This window comes from Uloborus diversus, chromosome 3, assembly GCF_026930045.1.
Source record: "Uloborus diversus isolate 005 chromosome 3, Udiv.v.3.1, whole genome shotgun sequence".
Lineage (NCBI taxonomy): Eukaryota > Metazoa > Arthropoda > Arachnida > Araneae > Uloboridae > Uloborus > Uloborus diversus.
The window spans coordinates 158,368,214-158,389,735 of NC_072733.1; the positions used below are offsets into that span (position 1 = coordinate 158,368,214).

The 21,522-nt window shown below is 32.4% G+C and overlaps 1 protein-coding gene across 1 annotated transcript in view; it reads left to right on the forward strand.

Moving 5' to 3' along the window:
* Window positions 1–21,522, forward strand: part of LOC129219218 (alpha-catulin-like) — a 125,250-nt gene that overhangs the window by 64,034 nt on the left and 39,694 nt on the right. Inside the window, exons 11-12 of the mRNA XM_054853543.1 lie at window positions 5,020–5,208; window positions 12,849–12,899. Coding sequence (XP_054709518.1) covers window positions 5,020–5,208; window positions 12,849–12,899 — 240 coding nt within the window. The remainder of the gene's footprint in view (window positions 1–5,019; window positions 5,209–12,848; window positions 12,900–21,522) is intronic.

The window sequence follows — 21,522 nt, forward strand, 5'->3', positions numbered from 1 at the left end:
AGTTGCCAGATTAGCTTCTTTTGAGCCAAATTCGAGAAATTTGATCTTATTAGAAATCAACTGGCTTGAAAAAAAAAAAAAAGTCAAAAAAAAAGAAGGCATTTTTTGGATTTCAAATAATTTTTAACAACTTTTGGATAAAAGATGAAGTTTTTTTGACTTATGTTTGTTTTAAGTTCTTCATACCTTATCAAAAAATTTTATTTGGTCTTTTTCAATCGTGATTCAGCTTGCTGTTGTCATTTTGATGATGAATGTTTTTGTCTTTACAATGGCAATAGGTGATGGCTCTCGGTCACTGGAGTATTTATTATTCCAAGATAGTTGATAGCTGTTCTCTATCGCAGAATACGGATCTTTGATCTTAATATGCAAATACTTTAGATGGATTTCCCACCCCCATAAGCGGTGGCGCAGTCGCACCTTCGGAGTAAGAATAAAGGCCTTTAAAGCACCATGCCGCTAAAATGTTCAATGTTGGAGTCAGCACCACATAGGCTCTCCGCCCCTCCCATTGTTACTCATGCTTTAGCTATTATTATTAGAAATACATCCCTAGAATATACTCTTTCAAAAACAACTCATCCAACATGTTTTTCAATTCTATAATAGAATATTTTGCTGCTTATGAACAAAGAATAGAATTCATTTATAAATGAACTTTTAAATTAAATGCAGTATTTGCTTCTAAAACTCTAAACATGATGGTATTTTAGTAGTATTTTATAACCCTGCATATTTACACGACCCCAGTTTCAGTCATTATTTAATTTCTTGCTAATATGCATTTGTAATGTATTTTTGTAATTCAAGTTTTTAGTGTTACATACATGTTTGTTTTTGCTGCATAAAAATGTTCTATTCAGCATGACAGTTACTAGAATTTACACGCTTTACTCAGAAAACACAGATATACTACAAACAAATATTATAAAGCATAAGCAATAATATGAAGAAATTTGGGCATTACATCTGCTTGGGCACTCGCTTGAGCCTCTGCACGTTTCTGACCTTTCTTTATCATATTATCTTTATAATTTTTCTGAAGAGCTTTCAAAGGAAAATTGGATAATAAAAAGTTATACACATTGTGCAGTTTTAAAATACAGTATGAAAAATTTAAAACAAGTTGTTTGGAGAAATACTGCATGAAACAATACAGTAATATTATAACATAAAAAAAGGCATTTTGAAAATGATTTTTTGGTGGAAGATATGGAATTATATGAGCAATTATGAAATGAACTCTTATTTTGCTCAATTTGCTCTCTTTTCCATATGAGGAAGAAATCACCTTAAGAAACCTTTTAGAATAATAGTTGTAAATTAATCCTTAAAACCACCTATTACAAACATATTTTTCTATCTGATGCTATTTCTGAGATTTAAATCATATGTTAGGGATTATTATTTAAAAAAAATATTGAAAAACCCATTTCGGAAAAAATAATGCTAGTTTTGTGGTTTGTGCAATGGTTTTGTTAAAAGCGCATCATTTTCAGTCATTTACACGGGTATAACGGATGTGATCAAAATTAGTGGAATATTTTATCTTTGTGTTAATGATTTATCAGTTTGAAACAATTCAACCGTGGCATCCCTTGTAATGTTCATAGCTTCCTTATTTGCATATATTTTTCTCTGGTCCCCTTGATTTGTTCTGTGGCCCCCAAGGAGGCTCTATGGCTTCCACTGAGAAACCCTGGTCTAAATCAGCAAAGATTAATGTTATACAGATATTTTTATGCAATTTTATTGATGACATTTTTTTCAGTATGCTAACTTACAACAGAAAACACAATGATGTACTTAAAAAATTGGGGGAAAAATCAGTTAGTGTTAGTATTTTTAATTTTACTCCTGAACTTTTTCCTGCGTAACCACTTGGACTCTGTAGCCATTTGCCTAATATAAAATAATAGGAAACCCGAATCTAACAAATCCCTTTAAGTTTTATCGCTCTTTTTATTGGTAATGAATTAGCTCTTCTTCTGAGGAGAAATTTTGATTTGGAGCTGGATTTCGTTGTAGTGGTTGAAACCTTGAGGTTCCGCATTTGGTTGATTACCTAACCGGAACATCTGCCTTGCACCCCAAGCCCTCGATCTTGTAAACTGAGATGGACACAGTAGTCCTTGGCCCCCATGGGTTGATGTGCCACTAACTTTAGTTTGGTTATAGCGTTCAATAAAATTTTAAGTGTTAATAGTCTAAGATCTGGCTGCAGAATTCTGCACTCATCGAGTATAAAGTCAAAATCAACTTTTTACGTTACATTATGAAAGGGGCAATGTGTTTTGGCTAGGTTGGCTAGCAAAAAGTGCTTGCAAGTATTTTTTATCAAATTAATATTGCTTGACATTTTGGGGTAAAAATGACGCATTTGTTATTAAAATAAACTATACTCTATTCCAAAGAAATATACCTAACGAACTTGAACTTAGTAACGAACTTAGTGCACATTTATGCACTCATAAAGTATAGTCATCATTTATATATCAAATTAAAGCTAATTTTTTTCTCTGAATGTGATAAACTAAGGTTGCCTATGCAAAAATTGCCACAAGTGGGGGTTGCCAGTTGTTAAAAATTGCTTAGAATGAAAGAGTTAGTGCTTTACAATATTCGTTCGACAGGAATGGTGATAGCCAGCTCTACTCATGGGCGTATTCAAAGGGGGCAAGGTTGAGCATTCCCCCCCTCCCAACTTCAAAAAAAAAAAAAGATATTTAGAATTAAAAAAAAAGACTGTTTCAATTTCTCAATTTATCAAATAGTTCAGATGTAGTAACTTGTTCCTGAGTTTGAAAGTGTATACATTTCTTTGGGAGTTCATTGAAATGGGAAAGTATTTGATATTTAGTTTGGTTAATACCGCACTCATTTTAAAATTTCATTGCTTCCAAAATCTTGAAATAAAAAGGGGGGGGGGTGCTAAAAACCAGTCTCCCAACTTCCCAAATAATGGGACTTTTCAAGTGCGCCCCAAACTTTAAATTTTATCAGAAGGGAAACTCTCAATGGGCTGAATAGAATTCCAAATTTCCCAAATGATCATTATTCACGTAATGGAACTCCAAATTTTGCCAAATGATACTTTTATCATATCGTCAAACAAAATTTTACGAATGGTGATATTGTTGCCATATCGTCAAACAAAATTTGCTGATTTTGCCCATCAGAGCTTCTGTTCGGCTGTCCCCCCCTCCTTTCATGGTTGAGCTGGATATGCCCTTGGTTGTACGAGTTTTTAAATTCATCGTGCATGCGTCAATTGTTAGTGTTCTCAATCAACAGTGCAAACAGTGGTAGAAACAAATTTCAAATGCTCCAAAAGAAATAAAATTAATAAATTTTTATTGGTTAAATTTAAAATCCCATATACACATAACATGTATTCCTCAATAAAAGTTAAAACTAATTTGTATTGTAAAAATATTTAAATAATTTTCTGTATAATATAATTGTCTTTTCATAAATAACTGGGGTCATATTCTCTCACAAATATTAATCTTTTATTCTAATTTTATAGATGAAAGATATTTTACCATTTATATATTGATACATGTTATATGTATATGGGATTTTAAATGTTACCACACAAAAGTTTATTAATTTTATTTCTTTGGAGCATTTGAGATTTGTTTCTACTACTGTTTGCACTGTTGATTGAGAACACTAACAATTGACGCATGCATGACTTTAAAAACTCGTACAACCAAGGACGTATCCAGCTCAACCATAAAAAGAGGGGGGGGGGGGCAACCGTAGGGGAGTCCTGATGGGAGGTCACTGTGACTTCCCAAAATTTTCTAATTCGGCAAATTTTGCTTGACGATATGTCAAAAATAACATCATTCAGAAAATTTTGTTTAACGATATGATAAAAATATTATTCGTCAAAATTTGGAGTTCCATTAGGTGAATTATCATTACTCGGGGAAATTTGGAGTTCCATTTGGCGCATTGAGAGTCCGGGTTTGAAGTTCGGATCACACCTGAAAAGTTTCATCGTTTAGGAAGTTAGGAGACTGGTTTTTTAGCACCCCAGACCACCTTTTTAATTTCAAGAGTTTGGAAGCAATGAAATTCTAAAATGAGTGCGGTATTAACCCAACTAAACACCAATTACTTTCCCTTTTCAATGTGCTCCCAAAGAATATGTAGACACTTTCAAACTTAGGAATAAGTTACTACATCTGAACTCTTTGATAAATTTAGAAATTGAAACAATTGTCAATTTTTTTTAAATACTAAATATTTTTTATTTTCAAAGTTGGGGGGGGGGGGAGAGCTGCCCAACCTTGCCCCCCTCTGAATACGCCCATGCGTAGAGCTGGCTAACACCATTCCTGTCGAACGAATATTGTAAAGCGCTAACTCTTTCGTCCTAAGCAATCTTTAACAGCTGGCAACCCCTACTTGCGGCCATTTTTGCATAGGCAACCTTAGTTTATCACATTTAGAAAAAATTAAATTTATACATTTAATTTGATACATGATGATTATACTTTATGAGTGCATAAATGTGCACCAATAGTACCTGTTTACATGTGGCTTCAAATAGGTAGCGGCCAGTTGCACAACGGCAATCATAACTTTTCCAGTTCTTTAGGTATATTTCTTTGGAATAGAGTATAGTTTATTTCAATAACAAATGCATCATTTTTACCCCAAAATGTCAAGCAATATTAATTTGATAAAAAATACTTGCAGGCACTTCTTGCTAGGCAAGTTAGCCAAAACACCTTGTCCCTTTAATAATGTAATATAAAAATTTGATTTTGACTTTGTACTCGATGAGTACAGAATTCTACAGCCGGATCTCATATTATAAGTGACACTGCTGAAATTGATAGATGTTTAATAAGGTTATCATTAATCATTTCTGTCAGAGTTCTCTTTCTGTAAAGTTTCATTACTCTTTTTGCTGTATTTGGTTTAAAGTGACTTATGTTGCTTATTTTTTTAGCTTATTTTGTTAAATTAAGTAATGTAAGAATACTTATAATTCAATAGGTTTTAAATGCCTGCAGAACAGTATCAATGCATCCAGTTTGTGAAATATCAAAAGAAAACCTTGAAGTATTCTTAGAAATGTGGAGTTTACTCTGCCAGGATGTAGTTTCTTTGTATAAAGAAATAAGTGAATTGTGTCGGCGTGATATACAGTATAAAACAGTTTATATGTCCTTGCCTAGGCCAGGGGTAAGTTACAGATAATATCTACCAATCTCTTATTTTGAAATATAACTATGGCAAAGTAACTCAACACTTCAGACCCTCAATAGGCATGTCTGACATTTGAGTCATTCATTTCTAAGGGTTTAGTTTCACTATTAAAATCACACACTTTGTGCTAGCTCTGTTAAAACAGACAACAGTTTCAAAGGATAATTGTCTCATTTTTCAGTACCTAGCACAGAAAACAAGGACTACTGTAAGTGTTAAATTTATATCTGATGTTTAGTATCAAAACCAGCTCAATCCATAAATTTTCAAAAGTGCTTCTTATCTTTGTAATTTGATACTTGATGAATACTATGATGATGGTACAAAGCAATTTGGAGTGTATCCAGCTCAATCAGATTGAAAACTGTTGTCAAAATTGGTTTTCTTTGAAGAAAAGTCTAATTCATGAATGTTTTTTGTCTCTCCAATAAAGTTGAAAAAAGTGGATTGAACTGGTTTTGATACTAAATGCTTAGAATAATTAAGAGATGGCTGCAAGACCCATCAAATTTCAGTATTTCTTGAACCATGATTGGTCAGAGAGGTGTTAGAAAATGCAAATTTGAGATTATAGTTTAGTGGAATCGAAGAAATGTGAGGAGACTTTTTATAAGTATTATTTAGATTTTTGGTTTACCTAAAAAGCTTTAAAAAGATTTAACAGCAGGTCACACATTTAAACTTGTTACCTGTGTTCGATCAATGTTTAGCTATTGGCAATTCAGCAATTTCTTGTTCCTTCACATTTTAATGTTCCTTCAGCCTGAATTTCAAAACCCTTCTTATTTTCTCAATATGTGAGTTTTATATTCTTAGTTCATGCAATAAGTGCTCCAATTAAGAAATGGTTGAACATCATATTTTTATTTAGAGAAAAGTGAGTTTGTTGAGAGGTCTGAAAATAAACCAGAAAAATAAAAAAAAAAAAGATCTACCATTTAAATTGCTGCTATGGAATAGAGTTTTTAAGTTTCTGTATGGCTGTACTACTGCCACATGACTACCAAGTAATGAACTACACTTTCATTTGTTGGGCTACATCAATGAATATAATTCTACTGGGCTGAAAACAGTCTTCCACAGGATCATGAGCACCCTCTAAACAGCTGGTACCGCTTATATTGCTGGTTTCCGGGTTATAGGCTCATACTTTTTTGAAAGGAAGACAGAACAGCAACAATATGTTCTACTAGTTGCAAATGTTACAGAACCTCTGGCAGCCAAATCTTTTCAAACTCAATTTATTGTTCCCACAAGATGGTGCCACTGCTCTCACAGCATCAACTAATCCCCTATGGCAAGTTTAACCCAGATAAACACTTGATAAACACTCAAACTGACGCAAAAAGAAAAAAGAAAAAAAAAAAAAATTGAAATTTTAAGAGATGTTGAGTATTTTTGAAAAAATGTCTGTTATTAATGAATTTAAGTTTTAATTTAAGCATACCTGCCAACTCTACTGGTTTTTCCGGGAGATTCCTGGATTTTGATCATTTCTCTTGATTGTGTATATGATGTAAGGAACATTTGGTTGTACTAAGAAGGATCATAAGAAATCCCTTTTCTTCCCTAAATAACAATGAAGAATCTATCGTAATCATCCACTGGATTTCTTAAACATCTACTGGATTTTTTCCCAGTAGATGTTGACAGGTATGTTTAAGTGAAGAATTATGTTTTTCGCAATCACAAGTTTGTGTATGTAGGCGTGTGTGTTTGTGTCTGTGTGCAAGCATGAGTGAAGAGTGGGTGTGCACGTATGTGTGTGTAGGTGTGTGTATGTATGCGTGTGTGTGTGTAGGATAGAGATGCAACCTGGAGACTGTTTTCGCTGGAGGAGCAGCATCGGGAGGGGGCCGGCCGGTCGACGTGGTGCTGCAGAGGGAGGCGAGGGGAAAATAAAATCATAGGACATCAAAACCGTCAAGTGAGAACAATAAGCAATCGTGATTGCTCAATAAATCTTTAAACACGATGTGAAAGTTTTTATCTGTGTAAAAAATTTTTTAACAGGCCTTTCTACTAGGTATCTCCGTGTGGTGACCGGAGCAGAATAGTTCCAACGTAGCCCATGCATGTCGTAAAAGGCGACTAAAATGGATACCAAATCTAAGGTGTGAGGCACCGTGCTGATGGATGGATGGCATCTGGGTTGTATGATGTCTAAACGGTCCCCTCGAAGAACCGGACAAAACTTCATTGTAATTTGCCTTGCACTCGTACAGGATTGTTGTGCATGTGTTGACTTTTTACCGCCGCCTAGTTCCCAGCTCCTTTGGAGCTGGATAGTGGCTTGAAGGAGAGAACCAGCAACCTTGCTGCTGGAGGAGGTGAGAGTGCAGGTCTGCAACCCACCGACTGGTGAGGGAGCATATCTGCAACCTACCGACACTGCAGTAGGGGGGCAGGGGTACTCATTTATGCACAAAAATGCAACAGGTGCAGGCAGGAGAGGGGAGGCTGTTACAGAAGGCGAAAACCACTGGGCCAGCCATTCCTGAGAAGGTAGGAGAAATCAAACGTCATCGATCGGAGGTTTCAACTCCTTCCCCTGCATAAACTGCTGCATCTCAAAGAGTAATTAATGACTGGTCAACCACAGTCTTATGCTCAAACAATGCATATGTTTAAGATGGCTGTTGTGAGAGAAACCTTCCCATCAGAGAGGTTATCTTGCGATGACATTGAACATATTCAGCTTGTCTTTCTAAGGAAGACAGACCTGATTCTCTTTGAGGATCACATGCCAGAAATGCTATAGGCTACAAAACAAAAATAGTATTAGGAAGGCTTTTAGTCTTCTTACTCGACTTTACACCTTAAAGCGGCACCTTGCTGTAATGGGTGTCAGTAATGATCCAATTTGCAGAGGTTACCTCTTTAAGGTGGAAACTATTACTCACGCCCTGTGTGATTGTGAGGTGTTTTCTGCCTATCCTTGGTTATCATTTGCTTGAACCATGCAAGATTCATGATATTCCAAGTAGGTGTTTGCTGAATTCTGCTTCAGCTGCTGGTCTGTTTTAAGACTTCTGTTTGGGGACTAGTACAGTAGACCTCTGGTCGCAGTGCTTGATTTGGTTGAGCCCCCCCTTTCATTCATTTCATTTCTACTAGGTAGTAGCTGATTCTTGTTTATGAAATCATCCATTAATTATGATTGAACATATCCAACTGGATAAGACCATTAGCTTAGAATACATATGCATACCTGTTTTTGCTTGATTAGTAAAGTATTTGGACTCATAACTTCAGGGTCATGGGGTCTATGCCAGATGGTGGAAGATCCTCTGCATTCATTAATGGTGACGGATGCACGCTAAATCTGAGGTGGCCACAAAATTCTCCAAGTTCCCATTCCAAATCAATACTCTCTGCAGTTGCTGAAGCAGGAGTTGCTCAGCTCCTGATTTGGATGAAGAAAACAGCCGTTTACTGGGCACCATCCAACCAGTTTAACCGTGTGTAATGGTAGACATGATGGACCCTAGAGAGTAATGCAGTATATAAACATGGAAACAATAAATCACTTCTTCACTGCAAAGACATTCTTATTTAAATTCGTTTTGTAATACAAAACAACATTATTTAATTTTATATAGTTCATATAATCATCTTATCTACTAATTGGAATTTAAATTATCAAATTGTAAGCTATAAAAATAAAACTGCAAACATAAAGAAATAGAATAATTTGAGTTCACATTACTATAAAAAAATATTTGGTTATGAAACAAAAAGTGTATAGTATCAGAGGGTGATATGATTAGTATATTACCTTAAGTCCCAAAATTTAGTACCCCCCCCCTTCACACATACAGATCTGAATCATATAGGGGTCATTCCATAGAAATGTCAACCTCAACCTCAGAAATTTTTTTACCACAAAGCCTTAATTGTGACCTATCATTTCATTCAGCATACTTTCTAGTACATAAATCCAGTAACAGTTTGCAAAAATTTCATTCGGTGTTTTTCTTCTGGCTCTAAATGTGCGAGGTTGTAGGAAAGGCTTAGCATGTGCAAAAAAACATGCGTCTACGTTTTCTTGTACAATGTAAAAAGTTTTGCAAATTTTTAAAATAACTATGTTTATTCTAAATGATTAGATGTTGGCCCAATAAAATTGACTGTTCTTTTTGCATACATTATAAGATAAGTATTTTAATTAGTTTGGTTATTCCACTGAAAATATTTACGTTACGTTAGTCACGAAAATGTACAATTTTCTGCTTAAAAACTAAACCAGATGATTGAACCAAACATCACTTTTTATTTTCTTACATCTATGTCATATCTACTTAAAAAGTGCAAAATATTTATTTTTGTATCAGTAGATATAAAATAATTAGTGTGACTAACGTAACATTTGAGATGTGACTAATGTAACAGTTTGCATGTGACTAACGTAACATTTTAAAAATGACTGCTAATATTTAAAACTTATTTAATTTAATGTACATTTTCATGAACGATTTTGAATAAGTAGGCATTCTATATTGATCAAAAATATAAAGGGATAAAAATACCAGTAATATTACATTGTAGACCTTCTGTCTATTTAGAAAAATACTTTTTTAAAGGTCTTTAAAAATATACTTTCAATTTAAAGAATTATTATTAAAAAAAAAGGGTGAGTAAAGCAAAATGAGTACTCTGCTGAATGTGCTTGCATTCAACACAAGAATCCAAGCTAAATAATTAAGAAAATAGAAAGACAGTTTTAACAAAGAAGAACGTCTATTTTTTAGAAAATACATCTCCACCTATTATTAAAATGAAGTAATGGCAGCTCGTTGGAAAACATTTGAAGATGTTACATGATACAGTGAGAATAAGCACTGCTGCCATATATTTCAGAAAATGCAAGAATGATCATCTAGAAATTCAAACATTTGCGGTGATATCCGGAATTAAAATTCATTCTGCAAAAATGTTTGAATATTTTTTTTTCAATGCTACATTTTGATTCAGGATGCACAACACTATTCGTTCGATAAATCAGTAAACCTTAAAAAATAACATGCCATTGAAAAGTACTTGGAGTTTCTTATGACGATAACTAGTATATCTGCAGAATGCTAGAATTCGGCGAAACTATCAACTTGAATAAAGTTAATTTTTTAAAAGAGATATATATATAAGATTTAATTAGCCCAAAATAATGTTATTCAGTTTGTAAAAGCAGTTTTTATTTATTTATTTTTTTTTTCGCACGTTCAAATTGAGTTAATTGAACTGAATCCTTCCATTCAATTTTTTACACTATTGTAGAAAAAAGGTAAAGAAAGAACCAAATGCAACGCAAAGGAGGTTCCTAAAAAGTGTAAAAGTAATATAAGAGCAAAAGATTAATTACAAAAAGTTTTTTATATGCATTCATTGCTTGTTATCCGATGGTTACGTTAGTAACGTTACGTTAGTCACACACAGTTTTTCGTAAACGCACCATTAAGGGCCAAAAAAGATTTATGTGTAATAAATCTGTAGTATATTTTTAAAAATAGACTGTTTACCTCTTACAAATATATCGGCCAATGTTAAATGCCTGCGTAACTTTCAGAAAAATTTGCTTCGTAACATAAGCATTGTTTCTCAAGGTTGCAAAAATGTTACGTTAGTCACGATGCCTTTTTTGGCAAAACAATACCTACCAGCTCTTATTTTGCTTCAAATTCTTGGTAGAAATGAAAAATAGTCACTTTGTACATTTTAAATCTGCATATTAAATCAAAAAACATTAATTTTTACTCCCGGTGTAAGTAAAAAGAGTAAGAAAATCAGCTGCGAATGTTACGTTAGTCACTATGGAATGACCCTAAATTTGAATGTGCAAAAAAAAAAAAAAAAAAAATAAATAAAATAAACAAATAAAAAAAACTGCTTTTACAAACTGAATAACATCATTCTTGGGCTAATTAAATCCTAAATATCTCTCTTTTAAAAAATTAACTTTTTGCAAGTTGGTAGTTTCACTGAATTCAAGTATTCTGCTGATATACTAGTTATCGTCATAAGAAACTCCGTAATACTATTCAGTGGCATATTATTTTTTATACTGATTCCTCGAACAAATAGTGTTGTGCATCCTTTTGAATTAAAATGCAATATTGGAAAAAAATGTTCGAACGTTTTTGCAGAATGCATTTTAATTCCAGATATCACCGCAAATGTTTGAATCTCTAAATGATCATTTTTGCATTTTCTGAAATATATGGCAGCAGCGCTTATTGTCACTGTATCATGTAACATCTTCAAATGTTTTCCAACGAGCAGCCGTAACGTCATTTTAATAATGGGTGGAGATATATTTTCGAAAAAATAGAGACGTTCTTCTTTGTTAAGACTTGATTTCTATTATCTTAATTCTTAAGCTTGGATTCTTGCGTTGAATGCACATTCAGTAGAGTACTCATTTTACTTTTTTCACCTTTTTTCTTTTTTAATAATTCTTTAAATTTGGAAGTATCTTTATAAAGACCTTTAAAAAAGTATTTTTCTAAGTAAACAGAAGGTCTGAAATGTAATATTACTGGTATTTTCACCCTTTATATTTTTAATCAATATAGAATGCCTACATATTCAAAATTGTTTATGAAAATGTACATTAAATTAAATAAGTTTTAAATATTAGCAGTCATTTTTAAAATGTTTCGTTAGTCACATGCAAACTGTTACGTTAGTCACAGCTCAAATGTTACGTTAGTCACACTAATTATTTTATATCTACTGATACTGAAATAAATATTTTGCACTTTTTAAGTAGATATGACACAGATGTAAGAAAATAAAAAGTGCTGTTTGGTTCAATCATCTGGTTTAGTTTTTAAGCAGAAAATTGTACATTTTCGTGACTAACGTAACGTAAATATTTTCAGTGGAATAACCAAACTAATTAAAATACTTATCTTATAATGTATGCAAAAAGAACAGTCAATTTTATTGGGCCAACATCTAATCATTTAGAATAAACATAGTTATTTTAAAAATTTGCAAAACTTTTTACATTGTACAAGAAAACGTAGACGCATGTTTTTTTGCACATGCTAAGCCTTTCCTACAACCTCGCACATTTAGAGCCAGAAGAAAAACACCGAATGAAATTTTTGCAAACTGTTACTGGATTTATGTACTAGAAAGTATGCTGAATGAAATGATAGGTCACAATTAAGGCTTTGTGGTAAAAAAATTTCTGAGGTTGAGGTTGACATTTCTATGGAATGACCCCTATATGATTCAGATCTGTATGTGTGAAGGGGGGGGGGGTACTAAATTTTGGGACTTAAGGTAATATACTAATCATATCACCCTCTGATACTATACACTTTTTGTTTCATAACCAAATATTTTTTTATAGTAATGTGAACTCAAATTATTCTATTTCTTTATGTTTGCAGTTTTATTTTTATTAGCTGGTGTATTCAAAATTAATGTGAAAAGTTTGAAATGTTTCTTTCTGAAACTGTTTCAAATAATATTATGTTAAGAGGTATGCAATTAATCTTGTTTTTCACTTTTCCTTTAAGTTCAGAATGAATGATTGATTCAATTTTAATATATTGAAATTTCTGATTCTATTGTAAATTTTCTTAACGATTTGGTATGCTTTTTTTTAGAAACATGGAACTACTAGCAAGCAACTGAAACCAGTTAAACTTGATGTAGAGGTATTGTTATTAATCTTATTAACATCAATAGCATCATCATTAGTGAATCTATGAGGGGGCTGTAGACCCTTCCTTTTTAGGCCCAAATGTAGCATGGCATGTTATGTGACTGAATAAAGTGGAGACTGGAAGGCATTTGCCCTTGATAGCAGCACCTCTAGGGGGCGGCAAAATGACGAACATATTCATTAATTTATATTTAATTTGCTGGGGTGGAAAATCTATGCCAAATTGCTTCAACTTTCAATATCTGATACAAAAAAGCCAAATATGTGATTTTTAGGCATACTGTGCCAAAAATGGAATTTTATTACCCAAAAACATTCACAAAAAAAAGAAAGGAAAAAAAAAAGCAGTTGCAAACATTTTTGGTCATTAAAAGCTAAAAAAAAAAAACTTTTTTAGCTATGGTAACAATCATGAGAGACAATAACATTCAAGAGAGAGATAGAGTTATGAAATAATTTATTTTAGAGTTTTGGCTGTAATTCTTCTAAAATTATTTAAATATTATATCTTAAGAAATAGAGTTTTTTTTCCCAAAAAAACACACACAAATTTCATTTTTGCAAACATTAGCTTTGTGTAAGTGTGCACTCTTCAATTTTTAATAAGTGTGAATTCATCATATATATATATATATATATATATATATATATATATATATATATATATATATATATATATGTATGTTTGAAAAAATACATATCTTTGATAAAGGTATGAGTTGAAGATAATGCAGTATAACTATGGATCTGCTCATTATTTGGGTCTCTTTTATCAGGAGTGTTACTCCCTTTTCATGAATGTTATCTGTTCAAAGTAACACTTTTGAGATTTATAGACAAATTCTTTGCTGGAATAAATTCTATCGGTGATTTTGAAAATTTAATTAAGTCTCTTATTTCCTTCACAAAAAAACATATTATTGCCTAATTGTACATTTCTCTACTTTAAAAAATATTACAAAATAAATGGGTAACACTCACGAGAGATGATTAAAATACTCTTTACATTGAATTGTACATGTCAATATGCAACATATAAGGAATAAATATATCCATTTTTAGACTTATGCATTATAAGAAGAAACAAATATGGCTTCTCTAACACTGTCGCTAACTACGATAAAGCAATGTTTGCACATAAAAAATACTTAATTTCCTGGGGTAACACTCATGAGCTTAGGGACACAAACTGCATTGAAATTTTAAAATGTTAGATGAGCAGTTCAGTAAAATAAATTACAGCTGTGTTTAACAAATATTGCTTCTGTTCTTTAATGCACTATAAATAAAAAAGCTGCTTGAAAGCATACAAAAGACAAAGTTTATGCAAACTTTCTATAGTCAGGACTAGGAAATTTCCATTACTAGCTAACTTAAGTAATATAAAAGACTTATTAATTTACAACCATGAAAAAATGCACTAAATGCAATGGATTTAATGTAAAACAATGTCTCACTACATGTTTATGCAATGCCAAAAAAATAATTTTATCAACATTAAATTGAACGAAAAAAGTCAGGACACCAAACTGTCAAGCCTTTTGAAAATCGTCCGTATATGAGACAGGCATCTATTCATTTCAGTTATTAAAATGATGTCAAATGTTCAACAGGGGTGCAGTTATATAGTGTATGCATCAGACTTTTTATCTTTGCAATTAATTGATACGTCATCTTTTACTTTCTTACATTAATACTTGTAATGCCCTTCCTCCCGACCCCTAAAATAACTAAGTCTTAAATAATGAATAGAATGTATCGTCACCTCAGAATAACAGTATCTTAGTGTTAATTCTGAGATTAGATGTCTTACTGTTGCTCTGAGGCGAGGATATGAAAGAAATCAAATGTTATTGATCATACGGATTTCTTGAAAAATGTGTTTGGTAAAACCCTCCCTGAAACAAATTTAATGCTTTATTTAACAACTTTCTCTATTTAAAGATGACTTTTCAGGGATCTGGATTTCAATTTTTAATGTGCATAAATTTTTTTCCTACTAAACGCTTGTTTTTAACTGTTGAAAACAAAGTTTTGAATTTTATTGTTTTCAAACATACAAAAAAAAAAAAAAAAAAAAAAAAGAAAACTTATTATTTCACAGGCTCTGGTGGGGTAAAGTGGTCATAAAATATAGGTTTTTGAACTTAAGTAAATAATAAATAGAGGAATTTTTATTAATACTTCAAATTTTTTTGTCGTTATTTTACATTACATTAATAAAGAACAAGCTGCACTGAATTTTGAAAAAAAAAAAAAAAGATTTAAATAACTTAATGGCATTTTTTCATGTGTGTTAATGACCTGGAGTGGGGTAAAGTGGTCATATTTAAAAAAAAATGATCTAAAACCACCATAAAAAAATTAATAAAATAAATTTCTAATATTTTTAATCCTCAACACTCCTACTTCTTATGAACAAATTAACTTTATTTAAATAAATTTTGGATAGTCAACTGTAGTCAAAAGTTGGTTCACTAAGAATTTTGATCATATTTCGCTCCTGAATTTCATGAATATCATCAGGAAAGGTATGATAATTTGCAATAATTTATTTCTTTCGGAATATGTTGAAGATTGCATCTGAATAATGTCTAAACCACCTAAATTACATAATAAGAAAATATTACGCTCAATAGACTTCCAAAAAATATTACTTAATTAAAAAGCAAAAGGGGAAAAAATATCAAGCTTTATCTATTTATTCAAAGTATGCAAAATACTTCTAATTCTAAGTTTCTACTTTTTACTCATATTTAACCGATGAGTTTTTGGGGAGGGGAAGGCAGCGGCATAAATTATTCTACTAGAATAAATTGAATGCTGTGGATGCAGAAAAAAATTGAAAGTTTTTTTTCTTAAAAATTCCAGGATTACAATCTTGCTTTAATTTAATTGATATGCTATATCAAATTTAAACTCAGTTGTGTTTAACTCATTATACCTTAAAAACAGTAAATAGTAAACTCAATATTTAACTGATATCTGCCTTACAAGTGAAGAGTAAATGATTTAAGATGAAGGACATGTGTTAAGCTTAACCTATAACCACGTTACCCCATTCTTACTTAAGTTGTTCTAAAATATTATATAAAATGAATCCAGCTTAAATGTTTATGCAGACGTGTTTTAGATACATTTAGACCGCAGGAGGAACACTGAAAGATGCCTAGAAATCAAGTTTCGTTTACCACATTCAGTAACTAAGAAAAAAAATTGTTTTCCAGTGGCCTTGAAGCGTTATAGGTCAGAAAATACAATGTTCCAACGAAAATAGTTGCTCATTTTTTTTTAGAAGACGCTGAAGTTGAGTCGTTATTTTAGCAGTTTTTGTAATTTCTTTTCGAGTTTCTTTCAAAAACTATAGTATTTTTTTTAAACTTTAAAGTAGTTAAAAACTTGTAAATGTATCCGGTTGAAGCTCTTTTGATATTATCAAGTAAAAATAAAACAGTAGAGTCATTATTTTTGCATATTCCACGTAATTTTTCGAAATTTCAACTTTTTCTTTTATTTTTACATTTTCTCGTTTTAAATTTTAGCATTAAAAGATATATATTGTTTTGACAAGTGCAGGATTTTAAAATTTAAAAGTGCTGAAAATGCCCACTTGAAATATTAAGGCAATTTTACAAGTTCAACAGTGAGAAACTTCTAGTAAATTAATGCATGGCTGCTTTAAAATCTTTATAACCATTTTTCTACCAAATATATCATGATCATAAAAATTAAATGTAAAAGTAAAACAGTAAATTTAAAAATTAAAAATAAAATCTTAAAAATTTCCCAGCGACCATACTGATATCTGAATGTCTAGCATTAATAATAATGATTAGTAATTTTAAATTTTGAACTAATTTCAGTGAATTGGCGAGAATTGCTTGAAAATTGCTCATTCTCAATTTCATCCTTGTGTTTAATTGTGCTTTTACTGCCACCATAACATACACAAACAACTAAATAAAATAGTTTGTCGCTTTTGCAAGAACATTTATTTGAAATAGTCTTTTTCCATGAATAGGATAATTGCTTCAGCATATTTTGTGGCATGTACATAAGGGAATGCTACTGTGTGGTAATAATGTGAGTAACACAATGGATTGTAGAAGTCAAAAAGAGATTGCTCTTCCAAAAAAAAAAAAAAAAAAATCAAAACTTCAAAAGGTATTGCAAAATAATTATATGGCATAAAAGGTATTGTATGTTGAATCCGAAAATTAATATTTGGAAGCAAATATTAATTTTCTGATTCAACATACACATATTGCATAGACGAGTCATAAAAGATATATATATATATACATGTATTTTTTAAATTACGAAATGTGACATAAAAATGCAACAAACTTTGAGAAAATAAGAACTCAATGACAACTTATAATCAAAACTTTAAACAATATATGTTAATTGATAAAACTAACCGCAACTAGCATTGCTACCGAGGCCGCGACGAATGGGAGGTTTCTAGGGGAAGAACCCCTTCCATTGAAGCAATAATTAAACAAACAAATAGCTTTACTTTTTATTTTGGTTAAAATTAGAGTTACTGCATATGTTTCTGCAATATATCTTACCCCTTCGCAGCTAAATAAAATTAAGCTGGAGAAATTCAATGATGAAAGAACTGTTAAATCAATCTGGCAAAGCTAAGCATCTGAGGTAATATTTGTATTTCTTCTGCAAACAAATAATACTTAAATTAAAAGTAATTAAAATAAAAGTTATTCTGTATGTTTCCCCTGAAATTTGTATTATCCCTTCTCAGTTAAAAAAATTTAAGCTGGAGAAGTTCAATGATGAAAAAACTGGTTATAAGACCAGATTGATCTGGTAAAGCTAAACATCTTAATACTTTTATTTCTTGTGAAAGGAGATTTTAGATCAATTTTGCCTTACGTATAATGTAGGGAGAATAAAAAAAAAGAAAAGTATTCAGGCTTGTCATTTAAGGGGTCAGAAGGGGGACAATAGCCCCCCACCTCTGCTTTTGAACACATGATGTATTCACATATAAGTGGGCATGATTTTTGCGATTTCTCGATAAATTTGCATTATATTCCCTGGAAAATTGGAAATGACAGGCCTGGCAGTTTTCCTTTGGTATAATATTTAATTTTTAAGGAATTCCTGTTTAATTCATTGACAGGGATTTTTATTGAATAAACATTAATACAAGATACAGGAGTGGACTGGAGGGATGTTACCTTATCTCAGGGTAAAGATTGCACTCTCTGGTACACCAATGGTTCTAATATGAATGAAAGGACTGGGGCTTTTTGTCCGGTGATGGTATTGAATATTCCTGTCCTCTGGGCAAGTTTACTTCTGTTTTTCAGGCTGAAATTTATGCTATCCTGGTGTGTTGTGGTATTTGCCTGAGTCTTGGCTATAGAGACCATTGTGTTCATATATGCTCTGATAGTCAGGCTGCCTTAAACCAGTGGCGGATCCAGCCGATCATTTTGGGAGGGGCCATCCAAAATTTTTGAACAAACTCTCGAGAAACTTTATTAAAATGAATGATTCTAAAGGGAGAGTGAGGGTATGTGTTTGGAATCCCCCCTTTCTAGAAATATTTTACCTAAGAGGCTCTGAAAATCTAATTTTAAGCTATTTTTGCGCGGATTACAGAAAGCGATGACTTCGAAATTTAAGCCATAAATACGCAAATTTAGGCTCTCATTGGTCTCGTGAGTAATAGGTGACTCTGAGGACAACAGCATTTAGAGAACGTCCAAGCGTCTAAAGTTGGAATCAAGATATGATGTAAACGAAGGAGCACAATTTTGGGAATAATAGTTCTTTTTCGAGGAGAGAGATATAATTTCTCTCCCAATTAAGGCTGAAATTTCTTTTAATGTAAAAAACATGTCTTAAATTTTGTTATTTTCTCATAATATTTTCATTTTTTTTCCTTTAAAAAAAAATCCTACAATCACAAGGCTTTGGGAGGGGCCATGGCCCCCATGGCCCCTCCTTTGTCTTGCTAGATCTGCCCCTGCCTTAAACACACTCAAAAAGGTTGTTATGACATCCCACATCGTTTGGGAGTGCTATAATTTGCTCTGCAATCTTGCAAAGCTGAACAAGGTTACCCTTTGCTGGGTACCTGGACACTCTGGAGTGCAGGGAAATGAAAAGGCCAACTATCTTGCTCGGAATGGTTCTGATATCCCTTTTGTTGGCCCTGAGCCAGCAATTGGGGATTTCGAAAAATCTTATTAGAACTGCTGTTTTTGATATTTTTGGTAAAAAACAGTATAATAACTGGCACAACCTTGATGGACAGCGGCAGGCGAAAGACCTTAATAGAGGTTGCCCTAGTATTAGGGCAAAGGAGCTCATAAGTCTGAACCGCAACAGCGTCAGAAGAGCTATTGGCCTCCTTACTGGTCACTGTACCTTGAAGCGGCATCTTACTATTATGGGCGTCACTGATGACCCAATTTGTAGAAGCTGTCGCTTTCATGAGGAAACTGTTGCACATATTCTGTGTGATTGTGATACCTTTTCTGCCTACAGGTTTGAACACCTTGGCCACCACTTACTTGATCCTTGGGAAATCTATGATATTCCCATTAAATGCCTGCTAATCTTTGCTACGGCAACTGGTCTTTTTTAAGATTTTTGTTTGGGGTTTAGTACAATAGACCTCTGGTCGCAGTACTTGGCTCTGCTGAGCCCCCCTCTCCTTCATTTCATTCATTCAATACAAGATACAAAATGATTGTTGTTCACTTTTTCCAAAATGTAAAATTTTTTGTAGAAAATAAAGAACTTAGTTAAAAGAAGAAATCTGAAAAATTAGTGCACATTTTCATCAGTAATAAACTACTTAATTAGTTTCATCAAACATTTTTTAAAATTTATTTTCGTTTCATTTATTTATTTATGTTTATTTATTTTTTAAATTACAATTTTTAGTTTTTGGCATTGTCGCCAGGTATGGAAAATTCTTTAGAATGAATTATTTAGATTTTTTTGAGAATTCCTAGTCTTGGGCCTGATTGCTACAAAGGAGAATAGAAATGATGCTTTTTAAAAATTATTATTGTTATTTAATAGTCTAAAAACCGAGTTCAAATTTAAGAATAGAAATAATGTTACAACCAGTCCTTGCAAAAACTGTAGATTTTTTTTGTTTTTTTGTAGGAAACTGCAACTACAATTTATTACAAATGTAGCTAATTATAACTGCAACTCCTTTTTTTTAATGAAGCGACTACAAGCTATGTAGTCGCTACTTCGCCATTTAAAAAAATATAAATAAAAGCAAACACGTACACCGTTTGAAGATTGAATAGAAATTTGCTCAAATTAATAAATAAACCTATTTGAACATGGAATAGTACTTAGAATTATCATTTCCTTTCTTTTCTTTTTTTAAATCATTTTTATGGAAATTCGCTGTAAGAAAGAATCATGGGTGTGTAAGACCTTCCGTCTTGGACAAAATTTCCGAGACGGAGATCGGGACAGAAAGAAATTCGATGACTTTCTTACAGTTTTTACTTAAAAAAGTAAAATTGAGTGTTTGAAAAATATTTTTTAATATATTACTGGACTGTTCCATAACCACCCATTTACACTGACATTCTCTCGATTTTCTGCCATGGGCTTGTTTTGATTGCAACATGCTTTTGGAGAAGTGACTTTTAGACTCTCGTCGTTTTTTTAGGTATGTCTCTGTTATTTCATACTCACTGCATCGCAGACCACGGAGTTGCTTGCTATTCTCCCTGAATTTTCGAAGTAATAGTCTCTAATTGAAAGTTTAGCCTTTTGTCTTGCTATTTTCCACCATCCTTTCATTTTTTTTTATTTGCTGTTTTGTTTTGCAAACTTTACACGCATAAATGAAAATTATGTGCACTCTTAAAATGTCTTAGAGTTGAATCTGAATCACCGATTGAGAGAGATTGCTGACGAGATAAAATGTTTACACCACGGAAAAGGGTGTCCACATACCAGGTAAAATGGGAACTATCATTGATTTTGAAGATTTTAATGAAAATGGGAATTTTGCAAAGAATCAGGGGGGGGGGGATTTCAAGCTGGTTTGAAACACCGATGGTCAACCGTTCCTGTTTTTTGACAAAGACTTGAGGAATCAGTAAATTCCAATGTCATGCAATCTACTACTCGCTAGAATAGAAATATGGGGGAGGAGGTGAGAGAGAGAGGGAGAGAAAGGAAACGAGTAAAACAACGGCAGCACAAGTTTACGAAAAAACGCTGCTCTTGCAAAGGGGGTAAGTCCGCCAATTAATCCACGATACTGAGGTCTTAAAATGTTTATATCTTGGACAATCTAAGAGGGGGATGGGGCTACTCAAGGGTTTCAGTACAATATATCAAAAAACTGAATTGAAAGCCATTTTTGAAGCTTGGAGTGATTCAAGATTTCTCCTTTGCAAACGCTTAAAAATTTAAAAGTCAGAAATGTTTAGGCTGTATTTAATGATGTAAAAGTGTGGAGGAGGAGGTTTTAAAAGTAATCGAAAACTGGGATCACTAATTTAGGCAATCTTTGGTTAATTTATGAGAGATGGATTTGGTGTTCTAACATGAAAATGTTTTGTAGCTGATATATTAAAAACTATTTGAGGCTATAC